The sequence below is a fragment of the Cetorhinus maximus genome, chromosome 2 (assembly GCF_964194155.1).
Source record: "Cetorhinus maximus chromosome 2, sCetMax3.hap1.1, whole genome shotgun sequence".
In the NCBI taxonomy this organism is placed as follows: Eukaryota; Metazoa; Chordata; class Chondrichthyes; order Lamniformes; family Cetorhinidae; genus Cetorhinus; species Cetorhinus maximus.
In genome coordinates this window covers 226,344,142-226,369,831 of record NC_135880.1, presented here as the reverse complement: position 1 = coordinate 226,369,831, position 25,690 = coordinate 226,344,142, and the positions used below count along the sequence as shown (strand labels likewise).

At 42.2% G+C, this 25,690-nt stretch overlaps 1 protein-coding gene across 1 annotated transcript in view; it reads right to left on the bottom strand.

Annotated features, from left to right (window-relative positions):
- The window catches only part of cbl (Cbl proto-oncogene, E3 ubiquitin protein ligase), a 211,490-nt gene extending 186,053 nt beyond the window's left edge, over positions 1-25,437 (bottom strand). Inside the window, exon 1 of the mRNA XM_078533480.1 lies at positions 25,015-25,437. Coding sequence (XP_078389606.1) covers positions 25,015-25,170 — 156 coding nt within the window. The 5' untranslated portion in view covers positions 25,171-25,437. The remainder of the gene's footprint in view (positions 1-25,014) is intronic.
- Positions 25,438-25,690: the final 253 nt, after the last annotated feature.

The window sequence follows — 25,690 nt, the reverse complement described above, 5'->3', positions numbered from 1 at the left end:
TGCGGAGGAACAAAGGGATCTGAGAGTTCAGATACATAATTCCCTGAAAGTGGCGTCACAGGTAGACAAGGTTGTAAAGAAAGCTTTTGGCATACTGGCCTTCATAAATCAAAGTATTGAGTATAGGAGTTGGGATGTTATGGTGAGTTTGTATAAGACATTGGTGAGGCCAACTTTGGAGTATTGTGTGCAGTTCTGGCCGCCTAACTACAGGAAGGATATCAGTAAGATTGAGAGAGTGCAGAGAAGATTTACTAGGATGTTGCCGGGTCTTAAGGAGTTGAGTTACAGGGAAAGATTAAACAGGTTAGGACTTTATTCCTTGGAGCGTAGAAGAACGAGGGGAGATTTGATAGAAGTTTACAAAATTGTGAGGGGTATAGACAGAGTAAATGCGAGTAGGCTCTTTCCACTTAGATTAGGAGAAATAAACACGAGAGGACATGGCTTTAGGGTGAAAGGAGAAAGGTTTAGGGGGAACATTAGGGAGAACTTCTTCACTCAGAGTGGTGAGAGTGTGGAACGAGCTGACGTGGTAAATGTGGGCTCACTCTTAAGTTTTAAGAATAAATTAGATAGATACATGGATGGGAGAGGTCTGGAGGGTTATGGACGAGGTGCAGGTCAATGGGACTAGCGGAATAATATTTCGGCACAGACTAGAAGGGCCGAATGGCCTGTTTTCTGTGCTGTAGTGTTCTATGGTTCTACCAACTTGTCCACCCACATTTAAAGACCTGTGTATCTGAATCCTCTTCCTTTAATTCTTTGGGTATTTTATCCATACATTCTTCCATTTACTTCTACCAAAATGTATCACTTCTCATCTTAACGGGTTATACTTCATCTAACATCTACCTGCCCAATCTAATACCTCCTGAAATCTCTCAGGTTTTTTCACATCTAATGAATCACTTTCCCCATTTTTGTAACTGCTAATTTTTAAATTGTGTCTCCATACCATTGCCTAGATTATATGATGACATATTTAACAGCAAATAATCTTAATGTTTAATCCTGGGCAAAACCACTATTCTCTTCCTTTCGGTTCGAAAAGGTCCCTTAGACAGTATTTTGTGCCCAGCTTTCTATTCCTTTACGCAATTTATTATCCATGCAGCTACACTGCTTTTAGTGACACATATCTCAATTTTATCAATAAGCCCCTTGCGCTGCACCTTATCAAATAAATTTTGAAAATTCAGATATACAACATTCACAGCATTTCCTTTATCAATACAATTGTTTATCTCTTCAAGGATCTCAATTTGTCGGACACTACTCGACTTTTGCAAATCCACTTCTGGTGAAAGGTCACAGGTCTGAAACTATAACTCTGTTTCACAGTGACCTGAGTATTTCCAGCATTTTCTATTTTTATAATCCATGCTGCTGGAGTGAATTAGCTCATGATACTGAGCCATACACCCTAGAAGATCCTGGGTTCAATCTCAAATGGAATGTTGGCATTTATTTGCAAGGGGAATGGAATATAAAAGCAGGGAAATTTTACTGCAGCTGTACAGGGCCTTGGTGAGACCACATCTGAAGTACTGTGTACAGTTTTGGTCTCCTTATTTGAGAAAGGATATAATTGTGTTAGCAGCAGTTCAGACTAGGTAACTCAAATCATTCATGGGATGAAGGGTTTGCCTTATGAGGAAAAGTTGAACAGATTGGGTTTATGTCCACTGGAGTTTAGAAAAATGAGAGGTGATCTTATTGAAACATAGGAGATCCTGGGGGGACTTAATAGGGTGGATACTGGAGGATGTTTCCTCTTGAAGGAGATATTAGAACTAAGGGACACAGTTTAAAAATTAAGAGGTCCCCCTTTTAAGACCAAGATGAGGAAACTTTTATCCTCTGACGGTCATTAGTATGTGGAATTCTCCTCTCCAGAAATCAGTGAGGCTGGGTCACTGAATTTATTCAAGGCTGAGTTACATAGATTTTTCATAGATAAGGGAGTCAAGGGTTATGAGGGTCTGACAGGAAAGCGGAGGAGAACCACAATCAGGTCAGCCATGATCTTATCAAATGGGAGAGCAGGTTCAAAGGGCCAAATGGCCTATGCCTGCTCTGAAGTTCACCATAAGCCTGGAACATTGGACTAACAGATCGCAACTAGGGCTTCAATAAGAATGCTATGATTGGTCTTGATGTTCCCAGGTTATCATTTTGGGGGTGGGGAGGAGTGGCAGAGGAAGAAGGAAACCTACCACAGTGTCAATTTGTCATAATTTCTTAAGGGCTGCTGAAAGTCTGTTCATGGTTGATGAGTGAGGTTAGGGATGACTTAACAATGAAGACCCCTTCAACTGGAGCGTTATGTACAGTTCTGGTTTCCTTACTTAAGGAGAGATGTACTTGCATTGGAAGCAGTTCAGAGAAGGTTCAGTAGGCTGATTCGTGGGTTGAAGGGGTTGTCTTATGAGAAAAGGCTGAGCAGGTTGCACCTATACCCTATGGAGTTTAGAAGAATGAGAGGCAATCTTATTGAAATAAAGAAGATTCTGAGGGGGCTTGACAGGGTAAATGCTGAGAGAATGTTTCCCTCATAGGGCAATCTAGAACTAGGGAGTAGAGCTGAAAAATAAGGAGTCTCCCATTTAAGATGACGACGAGGAAGAACTTCTTCTCTCAGATGGTCATTAACCTTAGGAATTGCCTTACCCCAGAGCGCAGTGGAGGCTGGGTCATTGAATTCATTCAAGGCCGAGTTAGATAGAATTTTGATAGATAAGGAGGTTGAGGGTTATGGGAGACAGGCAGGAAAGTAGAGTCAAGGCCACAATCAGATCAGCCATGGTCTTATCGAATGGCAGAGCAGTCAGAATGGACCGAATGGACTACTCCTGCTCCTTTTTCTTGTAATATTAATTGAATTACTTGGCTTGCTGACATAATGTCTCAACTCACAGGGAGAAGAGTCCCAGAGCCAGGTAATGGCACTATTGATATCTATGAAACTGTTGCCCAGCATGCATTACCACCTTTAGGGTAAATGTGAAATTGTCTGTTTTGGCAGGAAGAATAAAAAAGCATATTATCTAAATAGTGAGAGATTGCAGAGCTCTGAGGTTCAGAGGGATCTGGGAGTCCTAGTGCATGAATTACAGAAGACTAGCATGCAGGTACAGCAAATAATTAGAAAAGCTAATAGAATGTTATCGTTTATTATGAGGGGAATTGAACTGAATACAAAAGTAGGGAGGTTATGCTTCAGTTGTACATGGCACTAGTGAGACTGGAGTACTGTGTACAGTATTTGTTTCCTTATTTAGGGAAGGCTGTAAATGCGTTAGCAGTTCAGAGAAGGCTTACTAGACTAATATCAGGAATGGGTGGGCTGTCTTCTGAGGAAAGGTTGGACAGGCTAGGCTTGTACCCACTGGAGTTTAGAAGAGTAAGAGAAGATTGAAACCTTTAAGATCCTGAGGGTTCTTGACAGGGTGGATGTGGAAAGGATGTTTCCTATCGTGGGAGAATCTAGAACTAGGGGTCACTGTTTAAAAATAAGTGGCTGCTCATTTAGGATGAGGAGAATTTTTTCTCTGAGGGTCATGAATCTTTGGAACTCTGCTTTCGCTGCCTTTTGAGGAAGAGTCTTTGAATATTTTTAAGGCAGAGCTAGATAGATTCTCGACAAGCAAGGGGGTGAAAGGTTATCGGGGGTAGGCAGGAATGAGGAGTTGAGGTTAGAATCAGATCAGCCATGATCTTATTGAATGGTGGTGCAGGTTCGAGGGGCCGAATGACTTACTCCTGCTCTTAATTCATATGTTCGTTCATATGTGAGAACTAAAACTGGGAAGTGGGAGAAGAAAGAAAAACCATGACAAAGGACCAACTAAACTACTTCTGTTTGAAAGAAACCAAATTAGAAACAAACATTAAGTCCCAATTCCACCATCGGGGAAGTGGCTGGGAGGACAAGCCACTGACATTAAGAACATAAGACAAAGTCACACTTCTACTTTTTAAACTTCCTTACTTAGCACAGGGGAAGTGAACTTGCAGTTTAAATGAGTTACATTCTCCAACCGCTCAATTTTTAGAAAGAGCTACTGATGATAATCTTCCCAAAAAGAGTTTAAATGATTGCAGTGGAGACCATTTCACAGGACATGCCAACATTTAAAAATAGCTTAAAGATAGGTAATTGAAGGAAAGGAGAGTAAAAGGATACAGAATTACAAAGGGCAGATGGGATCAAGGCTATTACGTATGTAGAGTATAAAGGCCAGAGAGTGGATGGGTTAAATGGTATATTTTCATGTTGCAATTTCTATGTAATATGCAAAGAAAGTATTTCCCAATGTGCAACTACTCTCCTCCCCTAACCCCTCCAAAAAAAAAGTTAGCCTCAAAAAACCATCACCCTCAAAAGGAGTTCCATAAAGTTCTGCTATTTCAAATTACCAAACATGCCACGAGGCCATTTAGGCTGACCAGAGCATTGCACATAGCCCTCCACAGACTGTCATAAATGATGCAGACTAGCTAGATAGTACTGTGCATCCAACCCATACTCATATTCAGGATCAGGTATCTCTCAATCCAACTAGTGTGAAAAAGATCAACAAATAGTTTAAATAATGCAATTATTAATTTATACAATGTAACACTGAGTTAATAAACCATCCAATATCAATCAGACTCCAAACCTATACTAAAAACGCCAGGACCGGGTGAGATGCATCCAAGGATACTGAGAGTGGGAACTGCCATGGCACTAGCCATAATTTTCCAGTCTTCCTTAAACTCAGGGGCGGTGCCAGAGGACTGGAGAATTGCAAACGTTACACCCTTATTTGAACATGGGTGTGAGGATAAGCCCAGCTTCTACAGGCCAGTCAGTTTAACTTCGGTGCTGGGTGAATTTCTAAAAACAATAACTCAGGACAAAGTTAACAGTCACATGGATAAATGTGGGTTAATTAAGGAAGGCCAGCATGGATTTCTCAAGGGAAAATCGTGTTTAACTAACTTGGAGTTTTCAGAAACAAAAACAAAAAATGCTGGGAAAACTCAGCAGGTCTGACAGCATCTTTGGAGAGAAAGACAGAGTTCTGCTGTCAGACCTGCTGAGTTTTTCCAGCATTTTTTGATTTTGTTTCAGACTTCCAGCATCTGCAGTATTTTTCCTTTATGTTGGAGTTTTCAGGCTTATGAGCAAAGTTATGGCTCTTGGATTAAAAGAGACAATAGCAACATGGATGCAAAATTGGCTGAGTGGCAAGAAACGGAGAGTAGTGGTTAATGGATGCTTTTTTTAGTTTGTAGTGTAGTTCCCCAGGGGTCAGTTTTGGGGCCCCTGTCATTTTTATAATTAAAACATTTATCTAATTCTTTTTTGAAAGTTGATACTCTGACAATTATAAAGGTGTTTCAAAGACAATCTAACCTTGAGATGACTGCATAACAAAAGAATAAAACGCTACAAAATCATACTGAAAACATGGGATGAAACCTTACCACCTCTGAATTTTTTCAGCCACCAAGGCTTTCAGCAGGTCCCAGCACCAATGGTGTTGGCCTGTGGCACAATGTCACAATCTTACAGGAGGCAGCCAATTAACAGGCCACCTCTGTGTTCACCATCCAATTAAGGGCAACAGGGGGGGTTTCCGAGGTTCAATCAGAGGGTCTGAAACTGTGGACGGTTGAAGACACTCTCAGTGTCATATAGCAATTTAAAAGGGAAGAATGGCCACAGGTAGAAGATCAAGCCCTTCCACAAATTGCCTGTGGCCACAGCTTTGGGGAGATTTAGAGAAGGCACCAACAGCTCTCTAGCCTGCTGCCTGGAGGCCATCTTCGCTACCTCACTGCAGCCTCAGCGGGGAGCCCGTCTGATGTTGGGAAGATCCCAGTGGCATTTTACACCCAATCGGTCCCTATACTAGCCTAATTGACTCCCTGCTGACGAGATGACCCCGTCTCTGACAAGAACGCTCATACGCAGAAATGTCTCGGGGAGCTGACCCAACACGTTATCTTCAGATATTATTCCCGTTCCCAACCCCAACAGTGCAGGACTGGCAATATTCCACCCATGTAGTCAATATTGTTTTCCCAGCTGAGGTTACCCCTGGACAAGCCTGATCCCAGAGTGGAACCCAGCTTGATAGGCCGAATTTATTGCCCATCCTTGCCCTTATTTGCTTGTTTAGATAGGTAGAGAGTGGCTACTGAAGAGAGTCACCGAAGTCAGCTGATGAACTTTTGACAAAAATATATTATTCAACAAGAAATGATGAACTATATTACAATGCACCTTCACCCACAACTATACCTTTACAGAGGTATACAGATTTGTAAGGATAACACAAGTTACAAAAGCTATCTTATACTCTAATGTACACAGTACGTACCCAATTTGTGTAAATCTATGGTACCCTGTGGTCAGACACACCATACACTGAAATCAAGTGACAGATACCACATCAAACGGATGCTATGGATCTCTCCTCAAACTCTCTCCTCCCCCCCACCCCCCAAAGGCAATTGTCACGCTGTGAGCCAACCAGTTTCACTGAATTCCGTCCTTCACATGAGGTTTCCAATCTCCACTCTCCAAGACCTGGCCTTGGAATCTTCTCCCAAAACGACACTTTCTCTCAGACGCCTTCCGCAAGTGTTTCAAACTCTCCTTCTGATGTTCCTCTTCCCTGGGTCACCACATGCATTCAAGCTGTCTTCCACACACACTCTCTCACTGTCTCAGCTGTCAACAGTACACCACTGCTTCAAATGCCCATAGCAGAGTTACAGGCCTTCAGCCATCTCTTTGGACCTTCTTGCCTCTTGCAAGCTGTTCTCCCTTTAAATCTGCTTTCTGCAGTTTTTGTCTCCTTCAGTCTGAAGCACGGAGGCTTTCTCTCTGCCCCTCACTCTTAACTTCACTTAACAGGACCTTTTCCTAGGTTCCTGTCCTTCCTTTAACTAGAAGGTCATCTTTGGACTTTCTCTTCTTCCACTCCCCTGGATTTGTGGGGTTTTTCTTTAGCTTGGGACTTGCTATCTGTCCCCTTTTAGGCTGCTTCCGCTTCACCACTGTTTTTAAACCAACTGAATTCAAACAGCTTCCAAAACAAACTAAAACCAAAAAACTACTGCGGATGCTGGAAATCCAAAACAAGAACAGAATTTCCTGGAAAAACTCAGCAGGTCTGGCAGCATCGGCGGAGAAGAAAAGAGTTGATGTTTCGAGTCCTCATGACCCTTCAACAGAACTGAGTAAAATTAGGAGAGGGGTGAAATATAAGCTGGTTTAAGGTGGGGGGGGGGGGGGGGGAAAGACACACACACCCTGGTCCACTCCTCCATCACCCCCTACTCCTCAACCCCCACCTATGGCACCTCCCCATGCCCACGCAGAAGATGCAACACCTGCCCCTTCACTTCCTCACCGTACAAGGGCCCAAACACTCCTTTCAAGTGAAGTAGCATTTCACTTGCATTTCCCCTAACTTAGTCTACTGCATTCGTTGCTCCCAATGCGGTCTCCTCTACATTGGAGAGACCAAACGTAAACTGGGCGACCGCTTTGCAGAACACCTGCGGTCTGTCCGCAAGAAAGACCCAAACCTCCCTGTCGCTTGCCATTTTAACACTCCACCCTGTTCTCTTGCCCACATGTCTGTCCTTGGCTTGCTGCATTGATCCAGTGAAGCCCAACGCAAATTGGAGGAACAGTACCTCATCTTCCGACTAGGCACTTTACAGCCTTCTGGACTGAATATTGAATTCAACAACTTTAGATCTTGAACTCCCTCCTCCATCCCCACCCCTTTTCCGTTTCTTCCCCCCTCCCTTTTGTTTTTTCCAATAATTTATATAGATTTTTCTTTTCCCACCTATTTCCATTATTTTTAAATCTATACCTGTAATGCCCTGTCAGTCTTTCCAACCCACCCCCACTAGAGCTGTACCTTGAGTGTCCTGCCATCCATTCTTAATTAGCACATTCTCTTAGATAATATCACCACCTTTAACACCTCTTTGTTCCTTTGTCTGTGACATCTTTTGATTATCTGTTCCTATCACTGCTTGCTTGTCCCTACAACCACCTCCCCGCCAAACTTCTCTCTCCCCCCCCACCCCCCCACCTTAAACCAGCTTATATTTCACCCCTCTCCTAATTTTACTCAGTTCTGTTGAAGGGTCATGTCTGTCCTTGGCTTGCTGCATTGTTCCAGTGAAGCCCAACGCAAACTGGAGGAACAGCACCCCATCTTCCGACTAGGCACTTTACAGCCTTCCGGGCTGAATATTGAATTCAACAACTTTAGATCTTAAACTCCCCCTCCCCCCATCCCCACCCTGTTTCTCTCCACACCCCCCCCACCCCGCTTTTTTTTCCAATAATTTATATAGATTCTTCTTTCCCCACCTATTTCCATTATTTTTAAATCTGAAACTAAAACCTTGTTAGTCTTTCCACCCCACCCCCACTAGAGCTGTACTTTGAATATCCTGTCTTCCATTCTTAATTAGCACTTTTCTTAGACAAATATCACCACCTTCTTCACCTCTTTGACCCTTTTGTCTGGGACATCTTTTGATTATCTGCTCATCTCCACAATCACCACACCCTCAATGTCTCTCTCCCCCCCCCCCCACCCCCACCCCCTGCCCCACCCACCTTAAACCAGTTTATATTTCATTCTTCTTCTAACTATGCTTCAGTTCTGCCGAAGGGCCATGAAGGCTCGAAACGTTGACTGGTTTCTTCTCCGCCGATGCTGCCAGACCTGCTGAGTTTTTCCAGGTAATTCTGTTTTTGCAGCAGATTTCCTTCCCTAAAGAGGAATAGTTAACCAGGTTTTTATGACAGTCGGCAACGGTATCATGGTGATCATGAGACTTTTAATTCCAGATTTTTATTGAATTCAAATCCTGGAACCTGGCTCTCTGGAATACTAGTCCAGTGACAATACCGCTATGCTACCGCCTTCCCAGTGATGACCCAGTCCCAGTATGTATACACTGAATTGATGTGCTCTTTTTTTAAAAAAGTATATGTTCAAAAATATGATTCTTCTCTAATCAGCTCTGCATTACTTGCCTGCGGTATATTGCATTTAATCTGAATCTAGACCTTTCAAATCAATGATCACATGCATTCATATTTTTCAACATTGCAACAGATACTGTATTTCAAAGACTGTAAAGTGCTTAAGGACATCCCATGGTCATGAAAGGCACTATATAAATGCAAGTCTGCCTTACATCTTTTTTCCTCACTTAGTAACATTACAGCAAGGAACCACTGCCAGTGCCCTTAACTCACCTTTCAAACTGAGACTACTGGTACCCACTCAACTTTTAGTTGGGTAAAGGAGCTTCAGAATATAAAAATTAAGCCAGGAATGGAGTTTTGTAGAATTTATTCCAGCCACTGAAAACACTCAGCTGCTACACAAGTCCATATCATGGGCACAACTGCTGTATATTGCATCCCTATATCTGGCTACTATTACATGCAAAGTGTTCTCTCACTATTATTGTTTGAATGTTGTTAGTGTTAAGCACAGAAGTAGGTGACCTTAAATAAGGTCCCTGCATTACTATCTCCAACTGCTGCATCAGTGAAAGCATTTCTTTCGGACTTGGTGTCGGCATTGTTAAAGCTGTAGTACCTATTTGTAGTGCTGTATCGCTGAGAGGAATTTTTCACAATTTCTCCAATAATAAAATGCATGACTTTTTCATGCAATTATAAAGAATAGGGAAAATAACGTCAGCCTCCATATTACACACAAAAAATGAAATTTTGGGTTCTTCAGGTCTTCCTGTATAGCGGGACAATGATTTGTACATTTGTGGTCAACTTAGTTAAATATCGGCTGGTGTGACTCAGGAGCCCCACTCTGTCATGGTAGGCTCAGTGGATTTTCTGAAGATGAAGACAGTGGGCTAAGAAAATGCATGATTTGCTGGCCTCTGTTTTCTCTGTGCTCTCTTCTCAGCCAGCTGATCTTTCCATTTCCTCACTCTTCCAATTTCCGCCCAGCGCCCCCCACCCCAGATCATCAGTTTCCAGAGTTGACGGCCATCAGCATCTGTTTCCCAGTTGTCAGTGTCAATGACCACCATCTTCATATCGCGATTGCACGTGTCCTTATAGCTGAGGTTTGGATGTCCAGCAGATTATGACCCAGTGGCCAGTTCACCGTACAGAAGATGGCCATCATCTATCCATTAAACATGGCCAAGCCAGGATAGGAGTCATTGGCTTAGTAACGCATGTATGCTGATGGAATTAGCATGCACCTGGGCTTCTGACTTGGTGACCTCGTCCTGCCAAAAGATGTCAAGGATATGTCTAAGACAGTGAAGGTGGAAACTGTTCAGTCTGTTCTCCTGCATAATGTATGTTTTCTAGGAGTGCACTGGGCATGCAAGTTTGATAGGCTCACACTTTAGTGTTCTTCAGGTACTGACAATATTTTTTCCTGTAACTCAAAGCCAAAGCAAATTCTTAGCCAACAGGTCTAATATTAAGAAACTTAATGGTCAGCAATGAAAAGACAACATCTTTACATCCAATTTGAAATGATTTCTGGAGTTCATTAAACCGTTCATGAACCAACTCAGAATCAGATATGCATTTCAGATCAATATAACACCTTTGTGAATGGAAACTTTCAAAATTAGTACACATTCCAGCTTAGAAAACAACAGCTTCATCACATTGTACAATCCAGAGTTACCCTCTGTTTTACCCACATTCCTGACACATGGTTGAATCATCTCATTTTCCAACAAGGACTTGCAAAACAGGTTGATAATAGGCCTGGTTTTTTTTGGTTATGCATCAGTCAGTCCCTCAATTTGAGGATGACCTCTCCTGAGAGTGGTGATTTTCTGCCATGGGTCTTGATGTGGTTGAACAGGCCAGTTCTCAACTTGCATATGGGGCAGGAGGTCTCACAAGATAGTGAGATCAGGAGTGTGGGACTTGCTTCCTTTTCTTCCTTTCTCTGCCACCGCTCTGCCTCATCACTAAGGTGTTCAGCGTCAAAGCATGATGCAGCTTGATGGACAGGTTGGCACCATTTTGAACGATTGGTAGCAAGCTCCTCCCGGTCATTACTGTCAATGCAGCCGCGCTTTAAGGGAAGCTTAATAGTGTCTTGAAGCGTTTCTTTGCACTGGTCATTTGAGAGTTGAGAAAACAGGACATGGCGGGGGAGTCACTCACCATCTTGACTTGGGAATATATATCCGTTACTTCACTGTCTCTGGGTCAAAATCCTGGAACTCCCTCCCTAACAGCACTGTGGGTGTACCTACAGCACAGGGACTGCAGCGGTTCAAGAAGACAGCTCACCACCACCTTCTCAATGGCAACCAGGGAAGGGCAATAAACGCTGGCCGAGCCAGCAAAGCTCACAACCCGTGAAATAATAAAAAGAAGCCATCTGGACAGTGTCCAGTACATCATAGTTGATTTTGAAGGAGTTTTTTCTGAATGCTTGTGAAGCTGGCTTCAAGAGGGACAACTCTGCACTTGATTTGCAAGCCACTGTCGACCTCTTCAATTCTGCATACAAGAGACTCAGCCTGTCCTTAAATGTTGCCAAAACAAAACTCATATCAACTCAACCTGATTAGCCAAATATTCTACCTTCCATATATGTTGAACTGGAATATGTTGAGCATTTCCCACACCTTGGCCACTACCTCTCTCAAAAGGCCACCACTGACGGCGAGATCCAACATTGGATCAGCTGTGACAGCTCAGCCTTCTACAAGCTATGCCAGCGAGTGTTTGACAACAAAGACCTCCGCAAGTCAACAAAAGTCCTAGAGTACAGGGGCAGTTATCAGCATCACATTCCTGTACTGCAGTGAGACCTGGACTGTGTATCAGCAATACATAAGAGCGCCAGAGAAATTCCATCAGCAATGCCGCATGCTCCGGACTCAGTGGGAAGACCATCAAACAAACCTGCATCGGTACAGCATCAAAAGCTGCAGCCGGAATTTATTAATGTCAGTATCCTGGCCACATTCATTATCACACCATGACATTCAACTCAAACTTCTAATTATAGAGATGGACGTGTTGGGTAGCTTAGCAATAGGAAATGAGGAATAGGGGGTGGCTTCTCAAAGTTGCATAGTAAGCACATTCAATACTGCAGATCACATGCATGTGGCAAATTTTCTGCTCAGCTTTTCTAAAAGTGTACCAACTTTCACCTTGGCAGTGTATACCACTGATATTTGACAGCAAGACAACAAAATTATTTCAGCTGGTATAGAACTGTGATCTTAGATAATTCAAAAGCTAGTAACCATTTTAAATTATACTTATATTCATTTGTAACCTGTTTTATGAAGTTCATTTGTTTAAAATCAGACTAAATTTTCACTTTTCTGTGTTTGGGTCAGAATATCATTCATTGTAATAGAAATTTAAATGCCCAGCCCTTAGCATTCTCCATCTTTTCACAGGCTTTGGTAAAATAATTCCTCTTTAATTGTAAACCCTCATAAATATCAAGTGAAGAACAGAACACCCTATATGACAAACTATACCTCGTTGTAATGCTCAAGCAATGTTTCGGACTACTTACAGCACTGCCAAAGAAATAAGTAGCATGCTTCACCTCTAGGCTAGGTGTAACCGGAGTTGTCCCCGATCTTAGTGCTGGCGGCGATAGGTTTGTTGTTCTTTTGCTTGGGTCAGTGGTTCAAAGCTTTGATAAAACTGCCAGGTCATTTATCGGCATTTTCTCTTTGTAAAGCTTGCAGAAGGCTAGCATCATTCTCTCCTTCAAAAAAAAACTGCATAATCCTTCTGATTTATATTCTTCAGCTGATGCAGATATAGCCATAACTAATTTTCCTTTCTATCTGCACAAAAGATACTTTTACTTCCTCTATCTCTTTAATTTTACACATACAACAATCTCGTCTAAAAGGACTAACCAAAGTCATCAACAATCTTCAAAATCTCTTATACTATTTCCAACTCCACTATTTGATTCAATTTTCCACTTGGCGCTTTGTGCTAATTGTAGTGGTCAAGTGGGAGGAAAGGGAAACCACACAACAATAATACTTTGTTAAGCACAGGTGTTTAACAAAGTCTGAAGTGTAATTGTTTTGTGAACTTCACTCTACAGGATTTCTGCAATCCCCCCCCAAATCCTAGGATTTTTAAACTCCGCATTCCCAGACATCACAATGTTAAAACTGTTTGGGACCCCAGGTTCTAATTCTATTTACCAGAATTAATGCAAATTCCAAGAATGTCCTTTCTCTCAAAAATCTAAACTAAAACTTTTGGCTAAAACTGAGTGGTAGATCACATAGATATGATTAATCCATCCCAAATCATCACCCACCAAAAAAACACTTTGTCCCATTAGCATAAAGGATGTAAGACATTTGCCATTTGAGGCTACAAAGGTGGACTAATATCAATGGTTAGTGAAACAGCCTATGGCTACTTGTATTTATACAACATAGTACAACAATCCAAGACACTTCAAAGGATCACGGGATAATATATTTTTTGTTTTGGCATTGACTAATCCAGTTTCTGGTTTAAAAGTTAATCTTCAGAAGTCCATCCTATTAAAAACACTCTCACCGGAGGCAGTGTATCAAATTATAAGATGTTTTATTGTTCATAGAAAATATTAACTAGTTCAGCTGAAACAGTTATTTCCTTTGGTTACAGAATGTTCCAGTTAATTATAGCACTGGGTTCTGATAATCCAGGTAAACAATTAAAGACTTCCTGGCTATAATTTGAGGGGTTTGAATTTCCATACATAGATTGTATGGATTACATATGAACAAGTCTTCCACCATATTCCTGTTTTCAATACCGTGTAGACATTCTTTCACACATTTTAACTCACTAACTCAACTGTCCAAGCTTCAGTTATTCCACTTGATAGAATTGGATGCTCAAATTATATGCAAAGTACTAATATAAGGCTTATTTCATTTGTTTGCCTTTAGATCTCAGTTGAGCAAGTGAGCACAGCTATACTACAAATTACAATCTAACAGCAGCCCATAATCCCAATCCCAGTTTTTAATGTATAATTGCTATCTTTTAAATTATTTAAGTTTTTCTTCCCCATATTATCTCAAAATTTGAGATACCCTGTACTGAGATAATACAACTTGTATTTAATTCAGCCTAAATTGATCGGATAAAGATTTTGTCTCTCATATGTGGATAGGTGGAGAGAGTTTGGGCAGTAATAACCGGGCACATATCATACTAAGCTGCAAACATTACTCAAGGTCCCGAATGATAACTAGTGTTGAAGGCACTGCCAAAATAGACACTGATGCAACAGAAGGAGCTTTTCACACGTTGGAGTTAAAGTGCATTATCAAGGCAGAATAAATAGTAATATACTGAACCCCAACCCATAGTTTCTGACCTGGTTACACATACACGGAGTTCAAAAAGTGGAAAAATATTATTTTATTCAATTCACAGACATGTCTCAGTCTCATAACCTATTTTGAATAAGATTCATTTTCTGTAAATGTGAGGAGTTATGGGTACAGAGTGGCCCACAAACTGCCTCGGTGTTTTCCCATCTACTCTTCATTCCTTCCTTATAAGTTTGGTAATGATTTTTCATAGGTAGAGGCCATTGCCATAGTGACATACTGGTTTGGTCAGGCATGAACAGCCCTGCCTCAGCTATCCTAACAAGTCACCAGCACTCAACAAATCTGCAAGAGGCTTCTTTGATGTCATGACTGCAGAATGCCATCACCTTGTGGGTAAATGCACCACCTGGTGCAGTACTGAGACCACAAACTGAGAAAGCCACAGCTTCAATCCAAGTTCTCTGCTGAGTTTTAACATGGTAGCATTAAACTGCTACAACCAGTCTCAGAGTCTCTAGGCTAGTGGGAAAAATTGGCCAGAGCTTTCTCCACATAACGTTGTACCAGAGCTGCCTGTTTATGGATGTTAGCCAAGGAGAGGATCAGATCATCTATGATGTCTGCTACAGCTGAACAGCCCCTACACTCACTTTCCAAGCTCAAGTCAAGAATGAATGCTTGAGTAAAAGTGCCAGAGGAGTGTTTTTCTTATTCGTTCGTGGGATGTGGGCATCACTGACTAAGCCAGCATTTATTGCCCATCCCTAAGAACAAGGGCAAACATTCACACCACACAAGTGCCAGGCAATGACCATCTCCAACAAGAGAAAATCTAACCATCACCCCCCCCTTGACATTCAATGGCATTGCCATCACCGAGTTCCCCCACTATCAACATCCCGGAGGTTACCATTGACCAGAAACTGAACTGGACTAGCCATATAAATACTGTGTCTACAAGAGCAGGTCAGGGGTGAGGAATCCTGCGACGAGTAACTCATCTCTTGACTTCCCCAAGCCTGTCCACTATCTACAAGGCACACGTCAGGAGTGTGATGGAATACCCCCCACTTGCCTGGATGAGTACAGCTCCAACATCACTCAAGGAGCTTGACATCATCCAGGACAAAGCAGGCCGCTTGATTGGCACCACATCCACAAACATTCACTCCACCCACCACCAACACACAGTGACAGCAGTGTGTACCACCTACAAGATGCACTGCAGGAATTCACCAAGGCTCCTCAGACAGCACCTTCCAAATCCACAACCACTACTATCTAGAAGGACAAGGCAGCAGACACATGGGAACGCCACCACCTGCAAGTTCCCCTCCAAGTCACTCACCATCCTGACTTGGAAACATATCGCCGTTCCTTCACTGTCGCTGGCTCAAAATCCTGGAACTCCTTCCCTAACAACACTGTGGGTGTACCTACACCACATGGACTGCAGCGGTTCAAGAAGGCAGCTCAGCAACACCACCTTCTCAAGAGAAACTAGGGATGGGCAACAAATGCTGGCCAACAAATGCTGGCCCAGCCAACGAAGCCCACATCCCATGAATGAATTTTTTAAAATGGGGTGGGACCAGCTATCTATGACAGCTATGGATATTCAATAATCAATCGCAGGGCCATTAATTAGCACAAAGAAGTACAGAGCCAATCAAATCCGAAGCAGTTCCCATTGAAGCCCAGCAGACAGACCATCATAGATTTATATAGAATGATACGGGTCAGAAACAGGTCAAGGTTCTATTGGTATCAGACAGAAGAACTCTATAGTCATCTCCCTGTTGAATCTGAGACTGCAAATGCCATGTAGTGGTCTCAGATTGGAGAGAGAAATGTTTGGGTCACAGTGGGTGCAGGAAGTGTACCTCTATTGTAACTTTATCTTCTCATTTCCTTGAGGTTCTTCATCTATTAAATCTAGTAAGGAGAGAGCAATGAACCCAATGGTCACAACTTCAAAGTTAATTGTAGCTTAAGAAGTTCCAGCTTTTTTTTAAAAAGCAGCATCAAAAATTGAATCCAGCTAGCCTTTAGTGTCTTGTTTCAATAGGTACATTCATCATGCTGCTGAAGTCACCATCTTTCAATCAGACATTAAACTAAAGCTCCTGTACAGCTGCTCAAGTGGATGTAAAGATCCCATGCACCAGTGTCTTGGCTAATATTCCTCCCTCAGCCAGAGCAATGAAAAGAAGCTTTTTTCAGCATTCATTCATTTGTTATTTGAGACTTTTAGCTATGCAAATTGTCTGTCGCACTGCCTACATAGCAATAGCTATACTTTTAAAATAATTTATTGGTTGTGAAGCACTTTTGGACACGAGGATTTTAAAGACACTAAACAAATTCAACTTCTTTCCTTTTTAAAGCAAAATTAAGTACACTAAGAGCAAAGTATAACAGCCAACATAAAACATGAAACATACTCGCAGTCTAAAGAACTTTGAGGCCGTGACATGTTAAGTGCTTCATAAACTATTAAAAATAGGGCAGATCGTTTTGAGCAATACCAATACTAAACATCTCAGCAAGCGAGACTGATCAAACAACCTACGTGTGACAAAGTAACAAATATTACAGTTAGTCTCTCAAAAGAAATTGATTTAGATCATAACTGTGACCATAACATTTGATTCATTGTATGTTTGTGAATGAATTTAATTTCAAATGGATATTTTTTATAGCCCATGACTATCTATTGAAGTTACTTTTTCCAAATCCTTTCCAATGTTGTTTGTCATTGGCATTTACTGCCCATCCCAAGTACAGGGCCCTTTTGAATCGCTGTAGGCCAACTGAATGATTTACTAAGATAAAAGCAAAATACTGCAGATGCTGAAAACCTGAAATAAAAACAGAAAATGCTGGAAAGACTCAGCAGGTCTGGCAGCATCTGTGGAGAGAGAAACAGAATTAATGTTTCGAGTCCATATGACTCTTCTTCAGAGAGCTGAAGGGTCATATGGACTCAAGACATTAACTCTGTTTCTCTCTCCACAGATGCTGCCAGACATGCTGGGTTTTTCCAGCATTTTCTGTTTTTATTCATGAGTGATTTACTCGGCCACTTCAGAGGGCAGGTAAGAGTCATATGAGAAAGTTACATATAAACATTATTAGAAATGATAGGCCAGGCCCAGCAAGGGTGGCAGGTTTGCTTTCCTAAAGGACATAGTGAACCAGTTGAGTTTTCAGGCAATCAGCTTTTACTGACACCAACTCTTTATTTTCCAGATTTCACGTAACTTAATTCAAATTCTCAAACTGCCATGACAGGATTTGAATACATGTTCTCTGGATTACTAGCCCAGAAACATAACCATTACAGTTTCATACCTTCTGGGAATCTGTAATTTTATTTCTATTGGCATTTCACTACATGGACATGTATTTTATTATTAATGGAGGTCATAAACTGGTGAAAAGCCACCAAAGGATTATACAGAAAATGAAGCGATGGATCCTTTTCAAGGCACTAGTTCAAACCAGAAATTGAATCAGATACCTTTTTAATCTGCAACACTGGCAAGGGCAGTATTTGTTGCCCATCCCTAATTGTCCTTGAACTGAGTGGCTTGCTCTAGGCCATTTCAGAGGGCAGTTAAAGTCAGCCACATTGCTGAAGGTCTGGAGTCACATGTAGGCCAGACCAGGTAAGGATGGTAGATTTCCCTCCCTGAAAGACATTCGTGAACCAGATGAGTTTTTATGACCCATGATAGCTTCATGGTTACCATTACAGAGGCTAGCTTTCAATTCTACATTTATTAATTAATTGAATTTAAATTACACCTGACCATTAGCCTGGGCTACTGGATTACTAGACATTATGGGAAGAATGTGGTGTAGTGGTAATGTAGTCCACTGAAGTATATTCTACATCCACTCATTTATTTCAGATGCCACCATAAGCCTGTTGTGGGCAGTTTTATTGGGTACTCATTTGCGATTTCTGTTGGCATATATGAACTTCAGATTCAAAACAATTTGAGTTAAACCTTTCAAATGCACAAGTCGCAAAACAAGACCACATATTTCCTTGTAAAATTATCCTTCATCACAGGTTGCTAATGACACTAAACAGCACTGCAGCAATATCACAAAATGGACAAGAACAATAAGACAAACAGTTCACAAATATAAAATTGCAGGCTATACACATGCACAGATCGTAGAGGATAGGGAGTATATTAAAGACAAATTCCCAGCTTTAGAGCAAGTCATAAACCAGGAGTGCCCAAAACCGAGAAGTTAAGAATAGCCTTTAACATGCTTACTGAACTTCCTGCCAACACATTTTACTCATGTGCAAAGCAGAAAACCAATTTCCACGAACAGCCCCGTGACTCCCATGAACTGAAAACTAGTTCTTTTATTCATGATGTGAGTGGGATAGCATGTCACAGGATTAATAACTCCTCTTGACCACAGTCTCAAGCCAGTGCTATGTGGGCTGTCCACCACGTCTCCTGTTCACTTTAAACTGCAGTAAATATCACACTGCCAAACCACTACATGCAGTGCAAAAATAGCTCTATTTACAAGTCATACAATTAGACAAAAGCAAAAGATACAATAACTTGCATCTATAGAGCACTTTTAACATAATAAAATGTCTCAAGACACTTCACAGGAGTATTATCACTCAGAATTTGACACCGAGCCAGATAAGGAGATATCAGCACAGGTGACCAAAATCTTTGTCAAATCTGTAGGTTTTGAGAAGCATCTTAAATGGAGAGAGATAGAGAGGTGGAGAGGTTCAAGGAGGAAATTGGAAGCATAAGACACAGAGAGCTAAAGGCATGACCGTCAATAGTGCAGCAATTAAAATCAGGGATGAGTAAGAAGCCAGAATTGGCAGAGTGCAAAGTTCTCGAAGAGTTGTAAGGCTGTAAAAAGTTAGAGATAGGGAGGGCAAGCCTTGGAGGGATGAGGATAAGAATTTTTATAAATCCAACTCTTCCCTAAAAGTTGCTGTCTCCATGTAGTACTTAACTGGGCAGATCACAGTTCCATCTATCCTGCTCTGATTCAAGTAACTGTAGTGTAATAATTACAACTAAATTACTACATTTATAAAATATATACAGGTTATGAAATATTCTGCAATTTGAAATAACTTTGATAAATTTACAGTAACACAATAGTTTATCCCTCAGGATGACCTCCATCATTACTTTATTGACGTAAAGGTAATTGCTTTTAGTTCTATTTTAGTTCAGTATTCGTCAAATAAAGATGCTAAATAAAATGAAAACAGAAGAATTTCTTTTTTTAAATTAAGATACCAGAGTGTGATTTCAGGACAGTAAGCTAATAATGCCATTCTATGACTGAACATGCCCAAGATTATTGCCTTGTAATCTCTCTTGGGTATCTTGTCTGTCTTTTGTGGAAAATGCTTTGTCCAAGTGCCAGCTCAGTAAGACCAATATCCTATACATGCACAGGTTAAAGAAGAAAGATCACAGCAAAATCCTACTTACTTGTTGATAAAAGAAGTCGTCTTTCTACAGCTTTGAAACATAAACTTTCAAAAATTCTGCTGTATTTAAACAGGAAGTTCTTGATGCCAGGATCATTAACACCTTTGCTATGGCTGAATTAACAAGCAACTAATAATAAATCTATCAGCACTCATTTTCAGCCACGTCAGCTGTGGCTCAGTGGGTAGCACTCTCACCTGTGAGTCAGAAGGTTGTAGGTTCAAATCCCACTCCAAAGATTTGAGCTCAAAACGTAGGTTGACATTCCGGTGCAATATGAGCTTGCTATCGATCATTTAGAATGGCAACAACTTGCCAATCAAACTGTTTCACACTTTCAGTCACAATGCCTTAATGATGCAGCAGAGAAGGAAAGAAAAGAAAGCAAATCCTGCAGTTCAGATTCCACTACCTTGCGGGTACCATATACCCAAAGATAAACAGGTCAAGAATCAGCCTGTTCAGCCACATGAAGATTGATGACAGAAACTCATGACTCTGAGTAGACATCATCCTCAAATTGAGGGGCAGTCGACAACGAGGTGTAAGGGAGTGTTGGACTGCATGGGATGCCATCTTTAAAAGATCCCGTGGCACTACTCTAAAGAAAAGCATTTAAGGGGAAGCCAGATAAACAAAGGAGGGGAAAAGGTGAAGAATGGGAGAGCACTGGGATATAGCATAACACCAACAGCCTGTTTATGTGCTGTAAATATTATGTAAATATGTACAAGCAGAAGAATTCTTACAGGTTTGAGCTTAATCAAGGGAGAATCGGGATGACTCTAAAAGGTATAGAGGACAAGTGGGGCAAAGAGAACTACTGAAATAGATTGGCAGCTAACAAAAAGGGGAATCCGAAGATCTTATATAGCATGTTAACAATAAAAGAGTTAGAGTTGCAGAGGTGCTGAAATAAGCTTCCAATCCACCTTAGATGCAGGGGTGATGCCAAAGTACTGGGGGGGGGGTTGCAAAAATTTGTCCCTTGTTCAAAAATGGGAGGATGAACCTGGCAATTAGAGGCCAGTCAGTTTAACATTGATAGTGAAGACGCTTTTAGAAACAATAATCTGGGAGAAAATTAACAGCCATTTGGATAATTATAGACTAATAAGGGAGTCACTACGGATTTGTTAAACCGTGTTTGACAAACCTGATTGCATAGATTTTCAAAAGGCATTTGATAAAAGGGGCAAAGTAAGGAGGATACAAAACTTGGGTAAGGGAGAGAATATGGAGTTATGAAGAATAGCTGTTTTCCAGACTGGAGGGAGGTATAAATAGAATTTCCCAAGGTTCAGTACTAGGCCCACTGATGTTTCTGATATACTTTAATGACTTAAGTTTGGGGGTACAGGGCAAAATTTCAATGTGTGCAGATGGCAAAATGTAGACAATTAGAGGAAAAGAATAATAGACTTCAAGTGGACAGATACAAACTGGTGGAATGGGCAGACACATAACAGATGAAATTCAACTCAAAAAAGTGAGAGGTGTTATCCTGTATTTGGTAGGAAGATTGAGGAGACACAATACATGCAAAACAGTACAATTTTAAAAGGGTGCAAGAGAGAGAGATCTGGGATACTTGTGTACAAATTTTTGAAGGCTACATAACAGGTTAATAAAGCAGATGGGATACTGAGCTTTATAAAGAGAGGCAGAGTATAAAAGCCAGGAAGTTATGCTAGATAAAACACTAGATTTGCCCCAGCTGTATTACTATGTCAAATTCTGCGCACCATACTTTAGGAAGGGTGTGAAGGAGGGTACAGAAGAAATTTTCTAGAATGATTCAGGAAATGCAAGACTAAGGTGAGGTGAAATTTTTCACTCAAAGGATTGTGGATCTTCCATCGTTGAATATGGTTAAGGCTGAGATGGACATATCTTTCATCTCTCATGGAATCAAGGGATATAGTGAGCGAATGGAAAAATGGATTTGAGGTCAAAGATCGGCCATGATTATACATGCTGTATGGTCTGCTCCTATTTCTCATGTTCTAAGCGGGAAGACTGGAGAAGCTGGGGTTATTCTCCTTAGAGCAGAGAAAACTGAGAGGAGATTTGTTAGAGGCGTTTAAAGTCATGAAGGATTTATATAGTTTACCTTTCTTTACTCTGTTTCTAATTGAAGAGCCGGAGGGCACAGGTTTAAGGTAATTGGCAAAAGAGCCAGGGGGAACATGAGGAAAAACGTTTTAATGCAACAAATGGTTAGGATTTGGAATGCACTACCCAAGAGGGTAGCAGATATAGATTCAACATTAGCCCTCAAAAGACAATTATATAAATACTTGAAGGAAGAAAAATTGCAGAGATATGGGGAAAGAATGAGAGTGGGGCAAGCTGGATTGCTCTTCAAGAGAGCCAGTGGAGATTCAAATGGCCTCCTTCTGTGCTAATATAACATGATTCAATGATGGGTGGCCTGGACAATATTTATCCCTCAAAAATCACAAAAACAGATTATCTGGCCATTATCACAATACTGTTTGTGGGTCCTTACTGTGCACAGATTAGCTACCATGTTCCCTTCATGACAACAGTGTGACACCTCAAGAGTGGCATTTCATTGACTGTAAAGCACTTTGGGACATCCTCAGGTTGTGAAAGATGCAAGTCTGTCTTTCTTTTAACATCTGTCCTTTCTACCCTGTGAGCAAAAGGCAGATACTAGTGCTGAGGCATAGTCTCCAGTATGTTACGCATAAAGTCATTTGTAATGTGTGAGCCTATAGAATCATAGTTGACAGGTTATTCAATCAGGGGAAGCATTGTAGCAGAGTCCAATTCCACCTTCCCCAGATGTTTATACACACATATACTTTCCAGCAGCAATCACTGCATATTTATCAGCAGCAGGCTGATTTTATTTCCCCTCCCAAAGCCAGGGCTGCTGAAATTAACTACAAAGCCCAACTGCTTTCCAGGCTGAGATTTACAAATTCAGTATAAACTAGGGTTTGAATATTACTGATCTGTACTGTGTGGCTCAGCATCACACCAGGTACTAAATTATCTATTACGAGTTTTCTTTTACAATATCTTTGAAGACCTCTTTTTAAAATTATACAACAATGTTCAGATTTTGTTTGCAAACCAACTTTAAAAAGGAAAGGACACACCATTACTTCCACCTTCCTTTGTGCACTATTGGCATTTGGCAAAACTTCAGATATTCTATTGATAGAATATTTGAAATTGTAAACACACAATTCATTTGTTTTTGAGAAGATAGCAGTTTTTTCTCTCTGTTACAGCTGAGTAACAATGCTATATCAACAATATATAGACAGGGATTCAGATCAAATCAACTATTAATCACTCAATCAGTTCTGTTTTTGGAAGTTATTAAAATGAAGAAGAAATTTCAGCTCCTTGTATTTTAAGCTGTGTGTGATGAATCATTTTACTAAAGTTAACAGAACTCTCCATAAGACAAAACCTGAAGTTGTTTCAAGCATCTCTACAAGATGCCAGTGAAAGATTACACACCCAAGCAATGTAGTAACTGAGTTAAATAATCATACACTCTACACTAACATTTACAAATCTCACAAGAGTGGCTGCAGTTATACACAAAAAACAGCACAACTGACTGATAACCCATTACACTTACTTTCAAACAAAGCAACACATAGCAACGAGTAACACCGTTTGACAGTATGCAAGACCTCACTGCAACTCAATGAGACTTTGTAGCCAGGCATGCCAGATGTAGGCATTTCCAACGCCAGTTTAAAACTTCACTGCATCATGCCAACATCCACAATTCTGATCTGTCAACGTAAATTCTGTACAATTGTTTATCTACCTGGACAATGATGGGTTATTAATAAAAGGGAGCTGGAACACATTGCAATTACACTGGTCTTTGGTACCCAGCATTTATCTACCAACAGCTATAAACACAGAGGGCTAATATATTTCAAAAGCAAAATACTGCAGATGCTGGAGATCAAAACAGAAACTGCAGGAAATACTCAACAGGTCAGGCAACATCTGTAGAGACAGAAACAGAGTTAACATTTCAGGTCTGTGACCTTTCACCATTTCCCTCTCCAAATATGATCTGCTGCATTTTTCCAGAATTTTCTGTTTTAATAACATAGTGGATGTGTTTGAGAAATAATGCAGCACCAGTGTTGTCTTCCTATACATTTGGCATGCTTTACAGGCACAAACATTTACCATATATACGAGTAACAGATTAATCCTAAATGAATCTTAATTCTACAAGGTCTGTATACTTTATAACTTGGACACTTTAGATCATTAGGGTATTTATTTTGAATATTTCAGATCTCCTTCAATGACTAGAGCTAGACTTTGTGATATTTATCCATCTGTGTTAACTGTAAACCATTGCTGTTTGCGTCTAGAAACACCAAAAAACCTCCTTAACGCACAACCAAGTGACAATAGGAATGTCTCTGCAATGTAACCTGCGCCTTGCCCATCGGGCTGCCTTTGGCCATGGTTCCCTCTGACTGCCCAGGGCTGACTGCCCAGCGCTGACTGCCCAGCGCTGACTGCCCAGCGCTGACTGCCCAGCGCTGACTGCCCAGCGCTGACTGCCCAGGGCTGACTGCCCAGGGCTGACTGCCCAGCGCTGACTGCCCAGCGCTGACTGCCCAGGGCTGACTGCCCAGCGCTGACTGCCCAGGGCTGACTGCCCAGCGCTGACTGCCCAGGGCTGACTGCCCAGCGCTGACTGCCCAGCGCTGACTGCCCAGGGCTGACTGCCCAGGACTGACTGCCCAGGGCTGACTGCCCAGCGCTGACTGCCCAGCGCTGACTGCCCAGGGCTGACTGCCACCCACCCCCCCAGCCCCCGCCCGGGGAACGTTCTCCACCGGGAGGGACACAACCTTCATTCCGATGAGCAGCAGTTTTTATTCATCAGCCCAGGCTCCCGGCGCGGGGAAGTCATCCATGGGGGGGGGGGGGGGGGTCACTGACACCCCCCAAACCCCGGGAGGGGGGGGGGGCGCCGGGACATGGCTGGAGGGAGGGAGGGAGGTGTCCCCCCCCCCCTCCTCCGGACACTGGTCACTCTGTGTCCGAGCGGGACACAAACCCGGAGACTCCCCCCCCCCCCCCCCCCCGGTACCTTGTCCATCAGTTTCCAGCATTTCTCCACCGCCCTCTTGTCCACGATGCCCGCCGGCTGGTGTTGGTGTTGATGAGGTTGGAAGGCGTCCTTCACCAGCCCGATGAAGCCTCCCGCTTTCCTCAGGTTACTGCCCCGAGCCGCCGCCGCCGCCATCGACACCCAGCGGACACCCCGACTGCAGCCTTTCCAATCAAACAAAAAACCCTCCCTTCCGCAAACTTCCTGACAGGAAAAGGGGGCAGGAGACGGTCCGTGAGGGGATGAGAGGGCGGGTTTACCTCAGCAAACTCTCCGCTCACATCATCTTAAATTTATATATTTTTTTCAAACCCGGTCACCGCGAAATTCGCTTCAGCTTTTTCCTTCCGCTCGTCTCGTCTCGTCCCGCCCTCGGCGCGCGGCCGCTGCCGGGGTCAGAGTTCACCCAGGGGAAAGCGGACCGCGCAGAGGGAAGCTGGGGCGGAGTGCGCATGCGGCTCAGCCCGGGGGCGGGGGCGGGGGCGGGGGGATGAAGCGGTTCGCGGGAGGCGCCATGTTTCATCCTGGCGAGACCTTGTTGACATGGGCAAAAAAAGGCAAATTGCTGCGGATGCTGCAGATCTGCCGAGAGGTCATCGATCATCAGCGTTTTTCTGTTCTAATCTCGCTAAATGCTGCCTAACCTGCTCGATAA